Source organism: Schistocerca cancellata, chromosome 6 (genome assembly GCF_023864275.1).
Source record: "Schistocerca cancellata isolate TAMUIC-IGC-003103 chromosome 6, iqSchCanc2.1, whole genome shotgun sequence".
NCBI lineage: Eukaryota > Metazoa > Arthropoda > Insecta > Orthoptera > Acrididae > Schistocerca > Schistocerca cancellata.
Window position 1 is genome coordinate 151,684,297 of NC_064631.1, and position 19,056 is coordinate 151,703,352.

Below are 19,056 nucleotides of genomic sequence, written 5' to 3' on the forward strand. Positions count from 1 at the left end.
GAAGTTACGAGACAAACAAGGTTAACTCTTTCGTGTCAAGGTCAAAAGATCGAAGCCAACTTCGTGATTATACCTAAACTAACTGTAGATTTGATTATAGGTGCAGATTTTTTAAATGAGAGACGAGCGATAATAGATATGGGGAAAGGTAGCGTAACATTCGGGAATGTCACACTTCTCTTTGAGCAAAAGCTAAAATTAGAAGAAATGCCAGTTATAAACAAACAATTAAGAATGATGCGAGATAAAGAGGATGAAGAATTAGAATGGTATGCACAAAAGGGGGAATCGTCTCAACTCACATAAAGAAATCGACAAAAAATTGCAAGAAGTTCAAGGTATTTTGGAACACAGTAAAAGAGAATTAGAGGATATTTTACGAGATAAAGCAGAGGTATTATTACCTAAGACTGGCAGTATTAAACACTTTCAGTACAAGTCCGAAGATTAATTTTATTACTGGTAAATAATCAGCACAATATTTCAAGATTATGTTGCAGATAAGATCGTCAGGAGAAAGAAGAATGAAGAGAGAGGAAGGTGGGAAAAAGAGAGTAGTTTCCATAAAAACAAAAACAAAAATAACACCAATAGTACCATAGATTAAGGTGAAGGGATAAAGCGAAGATAGTCTAACAGCATGAAATACTAAAATGCTATACAGCACAACACTACACAAAAATAAAAAACGAATTTGAGGATTCTTGTAGAAGTTAAGACTCAAAATATCTTAGAATTTTTAAGAAGGTGTAAAACAATGTAGGTACTAGACATATGTTAGATGATTATAAGTACACTCCTGGAAATGGAAAAAAGAACACATTGACACCGGTGTGTCAGACCCACCATACTTGCTCCAGACACTGCGAGAGGGCTGTACAAGCAATGATCACACGCACAGCACAGCGGACACACCAGGAACCGCGGTGTTGGCCGTCGAATGGCGCTAGCTGCGCAGCATTTGTGCACTGCCGCCGTCACTGTCAGCCAGTTTGCCGTGGCATACGTCGCTCCATCGCAGTCTTTAACACTGGTAGCATGCCGCGACAGCGTGGACGTGAACCGTATGTGCAGTTGACGGACTTTGAGCGAGGGCGTATAGTGGGCATGTGGGAGGCCGGGTGGACGTACCGCCGAATTGCTCAACACGTGGGGCGTGAGGTCTCCACAGTACATCGATGTTGTCGCCAGTGGTCGGCGGAAGGTGCACGTGCCCGTCGACCTGGGACCGGACCACAGCGACGCACGCATGCACGCCAAGACCGTAGGATCCTACGCAGTGCTGTAGGGGACTGCACCGCCACTTCCCAGCAAATTAGGGACACTGTTGCTCCTGGGGTATCGGCGAGGACCATTCGCAACCGTCTCCATGAAGCTGGGCTATGGTCCTGCACACCGTTAGGCCGTCTTCCGCTCACGCCCCAACATCGTGCAGCCTGCCTCCAGTGGTGTCGCGACAGGCGTTAATGGAGGGACGAATGGAGACATGTCGTCTTCAGCGATGAGAGTCGCTTCTGCCTTGGTGCCACTGATGGTCGTATGCGTGTTTGGCGCCGTGCAGGTGAGCGCCACAATCAGGACTGCATACGACCAAGGCACACAGGGCCAACACCCGGCATCATGGTGTGGGGAGCAATCTCCTACACTGGCCGTACACCACTGGTGATCGTCGAGGGGCACTGAATAGTGCACGGTACATCCAAACCGTCATCGAACCCATCGTTCTACCATTCCTAGACCGGCAAGGGAACTTGCTGTTCCAACACGACAATGCACGTCCGCATGTATCCCGTGCCACCCAACGTGCTCTAGAAGGTGTAAGTCAACTACCCTGGCCAGCAAGATCTCCGGATCTGTCCCCCATTGAGCATGTTTGGGACTGGATGAAGAGTCGTCTCACGCGGTCTGCACGTCCAGCACGAACGCTGGTCCAACTGAGGCGCCAGGTGGAAATGGCATGGCAAGCCATTCCACAGGACTACATCCAGCATCTCTACGATCGTCTCCATGGGAGAATAGCAGCCTGCATTGCTGCGAAAGGTGGATATACACTGTACTAGTGCCGACATTGTGCATGCTCTGTTGCCTGTGTCTATGTGCCTGTGGTTCTGTCAGTGTGATCATGTGATGTATCTGACCCCAGGAATGTGTCAATAAAGTTTCCCCTTCCTGGGACAATGAATTCACGGTGTTCTTATTTCAGTTTCCAGGAGTGTAAAACTTTTTGTAAGAACCATTGTAAAAACTCCAGCAAAGACCAGATGCAACGACCCACAAGTTGCAACGAGAGAAGTATCAAGAAAGAAAAGGACATAATTAGCAAGACACAATTCCTACAAGGCAGAAGCGTCGAGAGAAGGGAATGGACAGCGAGACCAACATAGGGCTCTTGTATCTGACATGGGCAGTAAATCTGCCCACTAAGCGGAACCCTGCTGGGACAGAACACGGAACCACAGACTGGCGGAACCCTGCCGAGACACGACAGGACACCGAACTCCAGAAGGGTCTCGGAACGCCCAGACTCAGCGGAGTGAGCAAAAAACGGCCCGATGAGAAGACCGCTTGGGCAAGCCACCACTGGCAAAAAAAAATATGTGTAAAAGTCACAATACTGCTATTAAACAGCACGCTGATGCACAAAACTGAAGAAAACTTCCACAAAGTAAAAATGACACACCCAAACATTTTATCAAACTGTTACTAAGAGGAGAACTTCAAAGCGACTAGTTATCAATAAATATTTCCATATCCTGCGCAGAGAAGAACCAAGAAGCAAGTAAGAAGCAGAGAAAAAGCAGGAAGAACAGAAGTTGAAGATTTGCAAGATTGAGAGCAAGAAAGAAGTTGGGTGAAGAATAGACGATACCTTCCCAAATCCCTATCCTATTGTAAACTAGTCGTCTGCGAAGTATTACAACGAAAAACGACCGCTTTCAGCGACACATAACGATGACTTTCACGCATACAAAGCCAGTAAACCACGAGATTCTGCACTCACAGCTCCATTCCATTATGGTACGTCTACAACAGCAACTCACACTTGCAAAGCCAACAAGGAACGATGAATGAAGCTGTACATCAAATACTTGCCCACATCCATCTCCCTCAAGTCCACCACCTTCGTGCAAAACATTCGCCAACCTCATGCTTAAACATTCATAGGATTGTGTGAATGTGTGAAATCAAATTATGTGATGTAGGAATTGTGCAAAAGAAACGTGTGAAAAACTAAATAAGTTAAGCACACCAGACAGCTAATAAACTACAAAATAACAGTCATTGACTATGGACTTAAGTAAAAAATAGACTGTCGATAAAAATAAGTCACTAGTTTTATTTTATTTTATTTATTTATTTATTTATTGTTCCATGGGACCAAATTAAGGAGAAGTCTCCATGGTCATGGAACAAGTCAATACATGAAATTATAACACGGTATTTGAAACAGATAAAATGAAATATAAAAAAGCATTCAGGTGACAAGTCGTAAATTTAAATAAAGAAAATCAACAATGTAACACTGAAATTTGCTTAATTTTTTAGCTCTTCCAGGAGCTCCTCGACAGAATAGAAGGGGTGAGCCATGAGGAAACTCTTCAGTTTAGACTTTAAAGAGTTTCGGCTACTGCTAAGATTTTTGAGTTCTTGTGGTAGCTTATTGAAAATGGATGCAGCAGAATACTGCACTCCTTTCTGCACAAGAGTCAAGGAAGAGCATTCCAGGTGCAGATTGGATTTCTGCCTAGTATTAACTGAGTGAAAGCTGCTAACTCTTGGGAATAGGCTAATATTGCCAACAACAAACGACATTAAAGAAAATATATACTGTGAGGGCAATGTCAGAATTCCCAGACTATTGAATACGGGTCGACAAGAGGTTCTCAAACTTACACCACATATAGCTCGAACAGCCCGTTTTTGAGCCAAAAATACCCTTTTTGAATCAGAAGAATTACCCCAAAAAATAATACCGTACAGCATAAGCGTATGAAAATATGCAAAGTAGACTACTTTTCATGTTGATGTGTCACTTATTTCAGATACTGTTCTAATGGTAAATAAAGCAGCATTTAGTTTCTGAACAAGATCTTTGAACATGGGCTTTCCACAACAGCTTACTATCTATCCGAACACCTAGGAACTTGAACTGTTCCGTCTCACTTATAATATGCCCATTCTGTCTGATCAAAATATCGGTTCTTGTTGAATTGTGAGTTAGAAACTGTAAAAACTGAGTCTTACTGTGATTTAGCATCAAATTATTTTCCACAAGCCACGAACTTATTTCATGAACTACATTATTTGTTACTGTTTCAATATTACACACAAGATCCTTCACTATCAAGCTGGTGTCATCAGCAAACAGAAATATTTTTGAATCACCTGTAATACTAGAAGGCATATCATTTATATAAATAAGAAACAGCAGTGGCCCCAGCACCGACACTTGGGGAACGCCCCACTTAACAGTGCCCCACTGGGACTGAACATCACTACCACTCTCAATATTGCGGAAAATTACCCTCTGCTTTCTGTTCTTAAAGTAAGAGGCGAACCAATTGTAAGCTACTCCCCTTACTCCATAATGGTCCAACTTCTGCAGTAATATTTTGCGGTCAACAGTAAAAAGCCCTCGTTAAATCAAAGAAAACACCTAGCGTTCACAACCTTTTATTTAATCCGTCCAAAATCTCACAGAGAAAATAGAATATAGCATTTTCAGTTGTTAAACCATTTCTAAAACCAAACTGAACATTTGACAGCAAATTATGTGAATTTAAATGCTCCAGTAACCTTGTATATACAACCTTCTCGATAACTTTAGCAAACACCGATGGCATAGAAATAGGTCTAAAATTTTCAACATTATCAATGTCTCCCTTTTTATAAAGTGGCTTCACTACCGAGTACTTTAATCGGTCAGGAAACCGACCACTCCTAAAGGAAAAGTTACAGATATGGCTGGGAACTGGGCTAACATACATAGAACAATACTTCAGTATTCTGCTAGATACCCCATCATATCCATGAGAGTTCTTGCTCTTTAGTGATTTAATTATTAACTCAATCTCCCTCTTTTCAGTATCATGGAGGAGCATTTCAGGTAACAGTCTCGTTGCACTTTTTTCTAAGAGCGCTATATGATTCCCTGTTGGGACTAGGTTTCTATTTAGTTCACCTGCTATATTCAGAACGTGATTATTAAATACTGTACATGTATGTGACTTATCAGTAACACGGACATTCCCACTACACACTGATTCTATGTCCTCAACCTGTCTCTGCAGACCAGCCACTTCCTTTTTCTGAAATGGACAGTATATAAAGAACAAAAGTAAGGCATAATAAACACTAAAACTATATGCCACTTGTTTTCTCCTCATAAAAATAAAAGAATAACTATATTTTACTTATTTTCTCCTTATAAAAACAAAGAATAAAAAATTATCTTGTTGGACGTTTTCCTTTTTTCAACATTTGTACCATTTGTTAGGATAATATCTCAATACTTGTGTAAGTATATTTCTTTGTCAAAGCAGTTCTTGGAAATAATTCTTATTTGTTAGTATAACAATGTTGAAATGAGTGTCTAGAAACAAAAACATTTTACTTGTGCATGATATTTAGAAAATGTGTTAGGAGTAGATTTTACTTAATTACTACATTTATAAAAAAAATATTTCTAAGAAAATCGATGTGAAAGACTCCTCACTTTCGATAACAAACTTCTTAAAAAAACAAACTAGACACTTAAATAAAGAAAGAAAATAATTAAAAATTAATAATAATAATATAAAAATATTCTTTTCTTGTCAATATAAACTAATTTTTGAGAATAATGTGGAAGAATATAAAAATATAAATTAGTAATACAAAATAGCATAGAACCAGAATAACGTGAACAGTAGGCAACAAAATTTAGATAAAGGAATAATTTTTGACTGACTTAGACAACGATTCAATCATTGCCTAACTTCAGTGCAAAAATTAAGTTCGACGGGTGGTAATATGTAAGGTGTCAGGCAAATCCAACACCTTCCATTAAAACCCTGACATGATAAGCAAATCCAGTAGTATGTCACATAGCTCCGAATAAATCGTGACATTAAATTAACCAAAGTAATACGAGTAACGAGTGAGCAAATGGAATACCACAGACTAACACAAGAATGCCTAAATGCATGTCATACCTTCCCACCGTGAGACAGACGCAGTTCCGAGGGGAGAAACGAGAACAGAAGCCGAGAGCAGAACCGTGTTAAGCTAGAATGCCCTACGATAAGGGACGGACACCCACGTCGCCAGCTAACCGACAGGCCCAGCCCCCAGCCCATGTTAAAAGCTAGAGCCCTCCAGAAGAACAGTATAGATCTTACGATAACACTAAAAGGGCCACACCAGCCGCAAGTTTTAGCGTGAGACTTTTTTCGCGTCTCCGTTACGTTGCAAACGTTAAAAAACATTGCCCCACCACGAAAAGTATAACGTTTCTCATTGGACAGACAGAATTTTTGTAGGCGGAGCTTAAGGTTAACATTGAGACCCTGATTGGTCAGATGAAAACACAGCCAGATAGTTTTTTTTTAAACCACCTTCGGTAAATTGTAGTAAGGAGAAGTTAGAAAGGAGTTGCTTCCGAGACGGCGAGCTGGATGGAGCTGCGTCGCCCGACGCCCCCTGACACTGCCTAACCAACAACTAGGTAATGAACGCACGCGATGCCGCATAACAGCGCATAAAGCTTCACTCAGAACTGCAGAAGTCTCATCTGTTACACCCCCGTTTTGCGTAATACTAGTGTCGATCGTCAATTAAAGCTCACGGTATTCACATTTGCTACGTAGGTTAAAATCTGAAACGCGATGATTTTTCTGTTATATAATTATTGAGAAGCCACATCAGCCACTGTAATTTACGACAAGTTAGATAAGTAATTAAAGATAATTGAGGGTCACTGTAGACCATTTTGATAGTTTTCTCTTCTGTGAAACTAAATTTAAACCTAGATTATAGATGTGATATGGCATAGGTCATCCTTCGATCCATTGTAGAACTTGGAAATCCATTCAGCGAATATTCGTTCACATTTTTGTTGAACGCAATTGGTTTTTATCATCCTGTATTAAAACATTTCCTTTTATCAATAGTGCAATTTATAAACAATGTTTTGTGACTAGAACAAAATTTCCAATGGTAAAATTAACTGCTTTGCCGACGTTATTTTACAAGCTAACTACAAATAGGAAAGCCTTGAACCCCTTCCACTAAATTTAGTTAGTATTAAGATTCTTTTACAGGGAGTGCAGTGGAGCTGACGCTGAAATCATTAAGTATTTGGTTATATCATCGCTAGTCTCACTGAACTCTTCTGAACTCTACACGTCATGTGTGGTCTGGCGTCTCCTTACCAGCAACAGGTCCCAGGTTCAAAAGAGTCAATTCCCTAAAAAACACGCTCAGAGCGTCGTTGCGCGAAAGTGGTAGGGAGACATGACTTATACCAAACAGACACCACGCAGAATGTTAGACTCCATACAAATACTTTCAGAAACGACTTCCTCACACTTAATTCTATACTCGATGTTAACAAATTTCTCTTCTTCAGAAACGCTTTCCTTCCCATTGCCAGTCTACATTTTATATCCTCTCTACTTCGACCATCAGTTATTTTGCTCCCCAAATAGCAATACTTCTTTACTACTTTAAGTGTCTCATTTCCTAATCTAATTCCCTCAGCATCCCCCGTATTAATTCGACTACATTCCATTATCCTCGTTTTGCTTTTGTTGATGTTCATCTTATATCCTCCTTTCAAGACACTGTCCATTCCGTTCAACTTCTCTTCCAAGTCCTTTGCTGTCTCTGACAGAATTACAATGTCATCAGCGAACCTCAACGTTTTTATTTCTTCTCCATGGATTTTAATACCTACTCCGAATTTTTCTGTTGTTTCCTTTACTGCTTGCTCAATAGACGGATTGAATAAGGTCGGGGAGAGGCTACAACCCTGTCTCACTCCCTTCCCAACCACTGCTTCCCTTTCATGCCCCTCGATTCTTATAACTGCCATCTGGTTTCTGTACAAATTGTAAATAGCCTTTCGCTCCCTGTATTTTACCCCTGCCATCTTTAGAATTTGAAAGGGATTATTCCAGTCAACATTGTCAAAAGCTTTCTCTAAGTCTACAAATGCTAGAAACTTAGGTTTGCCTTTCCTTAGTTATTCTTCTAAAATAAGTCTTAAGGTCAGTAAATTCATGTACATAAAGAAAAATCTCACTTAAAGCATCTTACGAATCAAATGTGATACCTTTACACTTTAGATAATGATCAGAATGATTATTACACCCGTAAATAACGCAAACCGGCGCTTGTGATCAAAATACTTCCACCAGAAGCTAATGTTTAGGGCAACTACCATGGCGGACGTCGGCTTCAAGGTTGTGACGTCATACAGCTCCCCTTACCTTTCGTCAATCACTTGGAATCCTTCGCTGCTATAGGGAACTACGATAAACAGCCAGTAAAAATGATAGCAATTTGTTACGCTTAATTAGCATAGAATCAAAACCTTTTAATGTGTCATGTGGGCTGGATGGAGATGACGAAGTGGTTGCCGTAAAACCTTGCCAAAATAAATAAACTAAATGGGTGGCGCACCTGAAACGACTTTGTCGAGGTACGGCATCTCGGCAATGGCCTCGTACGTCAGCTGTCCGTTGTTCTTCATCAGCGTGGCGTCCACCTCCTCCTGCAGCCTCTTCTGCACGTCCGGGTTGAGGGCCAGCTCGTACAGCGCGAAGCTCATCGTCGTCGACGACGTCTCGAAGCCCGCCAGGAAGAACACGAACGCCTGCGCGGCCACCTCGTCTATCGACAACTCTGGACGGAACAGAAACAGAGGGCGCCGTCAAACTATGTGCGAACACTTACACACAGGTGAACAGCGAAAATTCTCCGGCCTGGCACACAGAGACTATTGAAAACACTCGAGTTGAGGTTTGATAAATTGTTCCGTGTAGTGTAGGGTAGTGTCTTCCACTCAAAGAGATAAACTGATTTAAGATCATAACATTTTCTGCTTTTTGACGATTTGTCGCAGTCGTAGATTCATCCAGAATTGGTAAATCCATATATTAGTCAAGCAATTATCGGCTGAATGCAAAGTGGTCGAAATTCACTTCAAAATCGGCAGTTACGGTAGAAAAATAACCAAATAATTTTTTTAAAAAAGCCGTCAGATGCTTTGTGAAATAATTTCTCTGAAAATAAGAAATAAAATAGACAAGAGAAACTTTGACATGACTCTGAATGATACTCGAAATCATGTACGACAGATATTATAATGTTACTTAAAATCCGTCTTGATTGCAATCAAGACGGATTTTAAATAACATTATAAAATCACTGATTGCTGTTATCCCATAAGACATTAAGTCTGTTTTTGCAAAAAATGTACGACAGAGTTACATCATACAGTTGTCTAATCGTTTTTATTTCTTACTTTTACATAAATCATTTCACAAAAGATTTCACAGATTTCTTTTTAAATTTTTTATTTTCATGTTTTGTTAAGAAAAAAGCACCCCGTCTTCAGGCCACGAGTGGCCTACCGGGACCATCCGACCGCCGTGTCATCCTAGTGGAGGATGCGGATAGGAGGGGCGTGGGGTCAGCACACCGCTCTCCCGGGCGTTATGATGGTATTCTTGACCGAAGCCGCTACTATTCGGTCGAGTAGCTCCTCAATTGGCTTCACGAGGCTGAGTACAGCCCGAAAAATGACAACAGCGCATGGTGGCCTTGATGGTCATCCATCCAAGTGCCGACCACGCCCGACAGCGCTTAACTTCGGAGATCTCACGGGAACCGGTGTAGCCACTGCGGCAAGGCCGTTGCTATGTTTTATTAAGAAAGCAGGAAATTTAATACACTCTAAGAGAAAAGAATGTCGCACCACGAACGGATTATCCGAATGGGACGGAAATCGGTAGATGTGTTGTACACGTATACAGAAAAACAATTTCAGAAAAATTCGATGATTTATTCAAGAGAAGGAATGTCACAAATTAAGCAACTCAATAACGCTTTGGTCCACCTCTGGCCCTTATAAAAGAAGTTATTCGGCTTCGGCATTGATTGATAGAGTTTTTGGATGTCCTCATGAGAGATATCGCGTCAGATTCTGTCCACTTTCATCCTTATAATTATCTACTTTGGGTATTTCACCTTTTTTTTAATAATGATTGTCATATGTGCTGCTGCATATTATGCAATCAGTCAACATGAAGCTGTCAGATTCCATTATGTTATAATGAGTGGTATCGACGAACAACATTTTTTTAGCCATCAGATGTACGTAATTTTCTGGCTAGAAGTTACGTGAACTAAGTGAGAATAAAATATAAAAAACCATTGTAACCCAAAGTACTGTAAAACCGATACGCCTTCAGAAAACAATAACAACGAAAATAAAATGTTGAGATGGTGTAAATGTTAGTTTCAGTGAAGAACATTTACGTGAAAACGCATTACCATCTTTAATCAAACTAAGGAGATAATTCTTTGCGGCTAGTATAGAATGTATTAAGGTTGCAGAACCCGCGTTCACTAATTTTTAACGACGCAACACCAACAATTCTTTTTTTGCTGCTAATTCCGTGACACGGCTTTCTTCCTGTCTTATAACACCTTCATACGTCTGCACTTACTCCAGTTGTCGATGTCCTTGTTTTCTCCCTTGACGTCGCCTATCTTCTCTCCGTCGATGAAACCTTTGTTCTTCAGTTGTACCAGTAGGTTCATGAAATCGTTTCGCGTTACGTTGTGCTTCTCTCGGTACTCCACTGTCTGTCTGACCATGTTTCGGAAGAATTCGGACACCTCTTGCGTTCCAGAATCAACTCTGTAAACAAGGGAAAGGAATATTTTAGTTACAATAGAATCCACAGTCACCACAATTTTTTTGAATTATATAAACTTGCCACCCACGCTGCTATTGTTAGGATTAAACCGTCATTTTATTTTATATTGTTTTGACCACTGCTACGTAGTTTCCGCTCTGTATCCACTTTCAAGTGTAGAGAATAACCCACTGAACGTTGGTAATCAGCATACTTGTCCACGTCTTCTGAAATTGTGCGACTTGAGGAAGTACGCTGAGGGTATTACGTATTTCCTCTCAGCAACTATTTCTTAGCAGCAACACAAAGGAACTCTAAACAGTAAATGAAAATCAAGGTGGTTTCCCCAGCCATGATTTCAATCTAAAGAAGATTAAACACAGATCGCACAGCTCAACGTAACCAAAGCTCTCACGTATTATACTGTGCAATCACTTATCACACTGATAAGATAGGGATCCAGCTGACGACAAATATAGCGTGAGATGGGAGTTTCATTGAAGTATTTGCTACATTAAGTTCTGTGTCGCCAACTTTTATTCTGCGGCGCTCCATGAGTATGGAGAACAAAAATAGTAACTTTTTTACCTTCTCCTCATTTAGTATGTCATTATACTGATACGTCGCTAGGACGTGTTTGGGGCCGAATTTCGACTGACAGTGTCCACCGCATCTGTTTCCACGATTAACATATTGGATCTTTTCAGGTGATTCACTTTACAGACTTATTTCTTAATACCGTGGAGTCATATTATGGAGATACTCTTTTGATATACGAGGGCAGTTCAATAAGTAATGCAACACATTGCAACAGGGGTTGTTTTATTCAGCAGTGAAATACACCAGGTTATTCCCCAATCTTTTAGCTACACAACACTATTTTTCAACGTAATCTCCATTCAATGCTACGGTCTTACGCCACCTTGAAATGAGGGCCTGTATGCCTGCACGGTACCATTCCACTGGTCGATGTCGGAGCCCACGTCGTACTGCATCAATAACTTCTTCATCATCCGTGTAGTGCCTCCCACGGATTGCGTCCTTCATTGGGCCAAACATATGGAAATCCGATGGTGCGAGATCGGGGCTGTAGGGTGCATGAGGAAGAACAGTCCACTGAAGTTTTGTGAGCTCCTCTCGGGTGCGAAGACTTGTGTGAGGTCTTGCGTTGTCATGAAGAAGGAGAAGTTCGTTCAGATTTCTGTGCCTACGAACACGCTGAAGTCGTTTCTTCAATTTCTGAAGAGTAGCACAATACACTTCAGAGTTGATCGTTTGACCATGGGGAAGGACATCGAACAGAATAACCCCTTCAGCGTCCCAGAAGACTGTAACCATGACTTTACCGGCTGAGGGTATGGCTTTAAACTTTTTCTTGGTAGGGGAGTGGGTGTGGCGCCACTCCATTGATTGCCGTTTTGTTTCAGGTTCGAAGTGATGAACCCATGTTTCATCGCCTGTAACAATCTTTGACAAGAAATTGTCACCCTCAGCCACAAGACGAGCAAGCAATTCCGCACAGATGGTTCTCCTTTGCTCTTTATGGTGTTCGGTTAGACAACGAGGGACCCAACAGGAACAAACCTTTGAATATCCCAACTGGTGAACAATTGTGACAGCACTACCAACAGAGATGTCAAGTTGAGCACTGAGTTGTTTGATGGTGATCCGTCGATCATCTCGAACGAGTGTGTTCGCACGCTCCGCCATTGCAGGAGTCACAGCTGTGCACGGCCGGCCCGCACGCGAGAGATCAGACAGTCTTGCTTGACCTTGCGGCGATGATGACACACGCTTTGCCCAACGACTCACCGTGCTTTTGTCCACTGCCAGATCACCGTAGACATTCTGCAAGCGCTTATGAATATCTGAGATGCCCTGGTTTTCCGCCAAAAGAAACTCGATCACTGCCCGTTGTTTGCAACGCACATCCGTTACAGACGCCATTTTAACAGCTCCGTACAGCGCTGCCACCTGTCGGAAGTCAATGAAACTATACGAGACGAAGCGAGAATGTTTGAAAATATTCCACAAGAAATTTCCGGTTTTTTCAACCAAAATTGGCCGAGAAAAAAAATGTGTTGCATTACTTATTGAATTGCCCTCGTACAATCTTTTATACATCTTTTTCCTATGACTGCCATTAGAGCAATACATAGTTTTTCAGCCCTGAAGCAGCGCGGGATTAGCCGAGCGGTCTGTGGCGCTGCAGTCATGGACTGTGCGGCTGATCGAAGTTTCGAGTCCTCCCTCGGGCATGGGTGTGTGTGTGTTTGCTCTTAGGATAATTTAGGTTAAGTAGTGTGTAAGCTTAGGGACTGATGACCTTAGCAGTTAAGTCCCATAAGATTTCACACATTTTCAGCCCTGAACCAACGTAGGCTATTATTTAAGAATCTGTAGTCCTTATCTAGACATGACAGTACATCTACACAGTCATGAGATTTGTGTTGACAGTATTAATCTGTTTAAAAGGAACAGCGGCAACCATTCACTCAGCGAAAGGCAAACAATCTGTGTATGGAACATTTGCCATTTGCCACTCTCTGCCGTTCCGAAAAGTGTGCTTTGTTGATCAACATGCTTTCGCAGCAAATTAAGGCGATCTGTGTCTTTTTTTCACGGGCATGTTACAGGCTTGCCTCTTGGAATGCTTATTTTTTTGGTTGGTGCAGTTAAGATCCAGGTAAGAGTAATTATTGCTATTGTGAAATACTTACACCTACCTATTTACGAAGTATTATTGCTTTAGTGTCTCTGGACAGTTAAATGATACAACTATACTGATTTGGCTTTTTCAACATTTCCTCAAACATTCCCAGGTGAAAACATGGATGGTTGCTATCAATACGCTATATCATGCCCATTTGGAATTTGAACTAAACATTACGCAGGCCCACTATTATATTAATATCATTATTATCATCCCCCTGCATAACATAGGCCTTGCGATGCTGCGCCTCGGTGATACATGTAGCCATCACAGGGGTTTCCCCTCAGTGGAGATACACTGCAACATCCAACTCTTATAGCAGTCGCTAAGTAGCCGCGAGTAATGAAGCTAATGAGAAGCGGCACTACTTCAGTAGTGTGTGGTATAATTTGAAAATTTGGGTCAAGCAGGTGGCGTGGTAGGGGAGATTAAATCAGTCTCATGACTGGTTTGATTGCGACCCGTCTGTGCCGATCTCTTCATCTCAGACCACCACTTGCAGCCTATGTCCTCAATTACACTACTGGCCATTAAAATGACTACACCACGAAGATAACGTGCTACAGACGCGAAATTTAACCGACAGGAAGAAGATGCTGTGATATACAAATGATTAGCTTTTCAGAGCACTGGTTCAAATGGCTCTGAGCACTACGGGACTTCACATCTGTGGTCATCAGTCCCCTAGAACTTAGAACTCCTTAAACCTAACTAACCTAAGGACATCACACGACACCCAGTCATCACAAGGCAGAGAAAAATCCCTAACCCCGCCGGGAATCGAACCCGGGTATCGTGGCGCGGGAAGCGAGGACGCTACCGCACGACCAAAAGCTGCGGACTTTCAGAGCATTCACACAAGGTTGGCGCCGGTGGTAACACCTACAACGTGCTAACATGAGGAACGTTTCCAACCGATTTCTCATACACAAACACCAGTCGACCGGTGTTGCCTGGTGAAACGTTGTTGTGATGCCTCGTTTAAGGAGGAGAAATGCGTACCATCACGTTTCCGACTTTGATAAATGTCGGATTGTAGCCTATCGCGATTGCGGTTTAAGTATCGCGACATTGCTGCTCGCGTTGGTTGAGTTCCAATGACTGTTAGCAGAATATGGAATCGATGAGTTCAGGAGAGTAATACGGAACGCCGTGCTGGATCCCAACGGCCTCGTATCGCTAGCAGTCGAGATGACAGGCATCTTATCAGCATGTCTGTAACGGATCGTGCAGACACTTCTCGATCCCTGAGTCAACAGATGGGGACGTTTGCAAGACAACAATCATCATCACGAACAGTTCGACGACGTTTGCAGCAACATGGACTATCAGTTCGGAGACCATGGCTGCGGATACCCTTGACGCTGCATCACAGACAGGAGCGCCTGCGATGGTGTACTCAACGACGAACCTGGGTGCACGAATGACAAAACGTAATTTTTTCGGATGAATCCAGGTTCTGTTTACAGCATCATGATGGTCGCATCCGTGTTTGGCGACATCGTGGTGAACGCACATTGGAAGCGTGTATTCGTCATCGCCATACTGGCGTATCGCCCGGCGTGATGGTATGGGGTGCCATTGGTTACACCTCTCGGTCACCTCTTGTTCGCATTGACGGCATTTTTGAACAGTGGACGTTATATTTCAGATGTGTTACGACCCGTGGCTCTATCCTTCATTCGATCCCTGCGAAACCCTACATTTCAGCAGGACAATGCACGAACGCATCTTTCTGAATACAGAAAATGTTCAACTGCTGCCCTGGCCAGCACATTCTCCAGATCTCTCACCAATTGAAAACGTCTGGTCAATTGTGGCCGAGCAACTGGCTCGTCACAATACGCCAGTCACTCCTCTTGATTAACTGTTGTATCGTGTTGAAGCTGCATGGGCAGCTGTACCTGTACACGCCATCCGAGCTCTGTTTGACTCTATGCCCAGTCGTATCAAGGCCGTTATTACGGCCAGAGGTGGTTATTCTGGGTACTGATTTCTCAGGATCTATGCACCCAAATTGCGTGAAAATGTAATCATATGTCAGTTCTATTATAATATATTTCTCCAATATATACCCGTTTATCATTTGCATTTCTTCTTGGTGTAGCAATTTTAATGGCCAGTAGTGTATTTGCTTGATGTATTGCAACCTCTGTCCTCCTCTAGAGTTTTTCCCACAGTCCATGTTTCACTACCACACAGTATTGTACTCCAAACGTATGTTCTCGGAAAATTTTTCTTCGTATTAAGGCCTATACTTGATACTAGTAGGCTGCTCTTGGCCAAAAATGCCCTTCTTGTCAGTGCTGGTCTACTTTTGATGTCCTCCTTCCTCTGTCCGTCATTGGTTATTTTGCTGCCTAGGTAGAAGAATTCCTTAACAACATCTACTTCCTGGACATAAATCCTAATATGAAGTTTCTCGCTGTTCTCATTTCTGCTGCTTCTCATTACTTTCGTCTTTCTTCGATTTACTCTCAATATGTATTCTGTACTCTGTAGACTCTTCATTCTATTTAGTAGCTCATGTAATTCTCCACTTTCACACAGAATAGCAATGTCATCAGCGAATCGTATCATTGTTATCCTTTCACTTTGAGTTTTAATTCCACTCCTGAACCTTTCTTTTATTTCCATCATTGCTTATTCGTTGTACAGATGGGACAGTAGGGGGCGAAAGACTTCATCCCTGTATTACACCCTGTTTAGTCCCAGCATTTCGTTCTTGGTCGTTCACTCTTACTATTCCCTCATGGCTGTTGTACATATTGTATATTATCCTTGTCTCCCTATAGCTCACCCCTATTCTTCTCAGGACTTCTAACATCTTGCATCATTTGCGTTGCCTAGCGCTTTTTCCGCGTCGACAAATCCTATAAACGTGTCTTGATTTTTCTTTAGTCTTGCTTCCATTATCAACCGCAAGGCCAGAATTTCCTCTCTTGTGCCTTTACCTTTTCTAAAGCCAAACTGGTCGTCATCTAACACATCCTCAATTTATAGATTCCATTCTTCTGTATATTATTCTTGCCAGCAATTTCGATGCATGAGCTGTTAAGCTGATTGTGCGATAATTCTCGCCCTTGCAGACAAATCTTCCCCGTCATAGGGGCCTTCAATGTGCTCTTCCCTTCTATCTACTCTCTCCTCTGCTTTAACAATGGAATTCTCGTTGCACTCTGAATGTACCACTCCTGCTTTTAATTTCACCGGAGCTGTTTTGACTCTCCTATACGCCGAGTCACTCCTTCCGACAATCATTTATTTTTCGATTTCCTTACATTTTTCATGCAGCCATTTCGTCTTAGCTTTCCGGCACTTCCTACTTAATTCCTCGGCCACATGTATTTCTGTATTCCTGGATTTCCCTGAACATTTTTGAGCTTCCTTCTTCCAGCCATCAACTGAAGTATTTCTTCTGTTACCCATGGTTTCTTCGCAGTTACCTCCTTTGCACCTATGTTTTTCGTACCAACGTTTTATAGATGTCCATTCCTCTTCAACTGGGCTGCCTATTGAACTATTCCTTATTGCTGCATCTATACCCTTAGAGAACTTCAAGCATATCTCGTCATTCCTTAGTGCTTCCGTATCCTAGTTATTTGCACATTGATTCTTCTTGATTAATCTCTCCAACTTCAGCCTACCCTTCATTACCACTACATTGTGGTCTGAGTCTATATCTGCTCCTTCGTACGCCTTACAATCCAGTATCTGATTTCGGAATCTCTGTCTACTATGTGTAATCTAAATGAAATCTTCCCGTACCCCCCGGCCTTTTCCAAGTATACCTCCTGCTCTTGTGATTATTGAACAGAGAATTCACTATTGCTAGCTGAAACCTGCGGCAAAACTCAATTAGTCTCTCTCCTCTTTCATTTCTAGTACCAATCGCACATTCTCCCGTAATCCTTTCTTCTACTCCTTCCCCTACAACCGCATTCCAATTCCCCATGACAGATTCTCATAACCCCTTACGTACTGAATTACCCGTCCAATATCCTCATATATTTTTCTCTCTTCATCATCGGCTCTCGGTGGCGTCATATACATCTGAACAATCGTTGTCGGCGTTAGTTTACTATCGTTTCTGATAAAAACAACCCTGCCACTGAACTGTTCACAGTAACACAGTCTCTGTCCCACCTTCCTATTCATAATGAATCCTACTCCCGTTGGCCGGCCGAAGTGGTCGTGCGGTTCTAGGCGCTGCAGTCTGGAACCGCGAGACCGCTACGGTCGCAGGTTCGAATCCTGCCTCGGGCATGGATGTGTGTGATATCCTTAGGTTAATTAAGTTTAACTGGTTCTACGTTCTAGGGGACTAATGACCTCAGAAGTTGAGTCCCATAGTGCTCAGAGCCAATTGAACCAATTGAACCTACTCCCGTTGTACCGTCCTCTGTTGCTGTTAATATTACTCTGTACTCATATGACCAGAAATCCTTGTCTTCTTTCCATTTCACTTCACTGTCCCCTATCATATCGAGACTGAGCCTTTTTATTTCCCTATTCAAATTTTCTAGCTTCCCTACCACGCCCCGACTCGAAGGACGTTATTTTTTCGTTGGTTATTTAATCTTTTTCTCATGGTCACCTCCCCCTTGGCAGTCCCCTCCCCGAGATCCGAATGGGGAACTATTCCGCAATCTTATGCCAATGGAGAGATCATCACGACACTTTTTCAGTTATAGGCCACATGTCCTACGGATACACATTATGTGTCTTTAATGCAGTGGTTTCCATTGCCTGCTGCATTCTCATGCTGTTGATTAATACTGATTCTTCCTCTTTAGGGGCAGTTTCCCACCAGAAAGACAAGAGAGTGTCCTGAACGTCTGTTCGCTCCTCCGCCCTATTCCACAAGACCCATGACATAGTCAGGGTGACTTCTTATGCCGAAAGTCTTCGGCCGCCAATACTGATTATTACTCAAAATTTAAGCGGTGGCAAGTTTCTTTCTTTTATCGATTTTGTTCGTTACTGTTTGTTGCATTTGTTCGGTGTGGACGTTCATGACACCCGCTCAAGTCCATCATTGATCTGTTTAGTCAGTTGTTTTATTACAAAAGGCTGCTACCCCTCCGACTGATAAGAATCCGGGACCGATGAAGTTCTGATTACTAATCAAAGACGCTACCCCGAGACCATAGCTGGGCTGGCAGATAATGTATCTAATTCCTTTGTGACTTGAGACTAATGTATGGTTCAGAAGAGGCGTTTCAACCTGTTCGATAGTTACTTAAGCAACAGTCTGTTAACTGACGGAACTGTCCTTGCAACATTAACCATCAGAGAGAGATCTGCTATGTTGGTGGTGCAGCAGAACTCAAAGCAAAGGAAAACTGTACCCATTATATTTCCCGAGGGCACGCAGCGGCACCGTACGTTAAATGACTACGGAGTCTACTTGGATAAAATATTTCAGAGGTTAAT

General features: G+C 42.3%; 1 protein-coding gene across 1 annotated transcript in view; it reads right to left on the reverse strand.

Annotated features, from left to right (window-relative positions):
• Positions 1-19,056, reverse strand: part of LOC126190920 (cytochrome P450 6k1-like) — an 86,619-nt gene that overhangs the window by 12,394 nt on the left and 55,169 nt on the right. Inside the window, exons 5-6 of the mRNA XM_049931553.1 lie at positions 10,716-10,909; positions 8,665-8,886 (exon numbers count right to left, since the gene is read on the reverse strand). Of these exons, the coding sequence (XP_049787510.1) occupies positions 8,665-8,886; positions 10,716-10,909 (416 nt within the window). The remainder of the gene's footprint in view (positions 1-8,664; positions 8,887-10,715; positions 10,910-19,056) is intronic.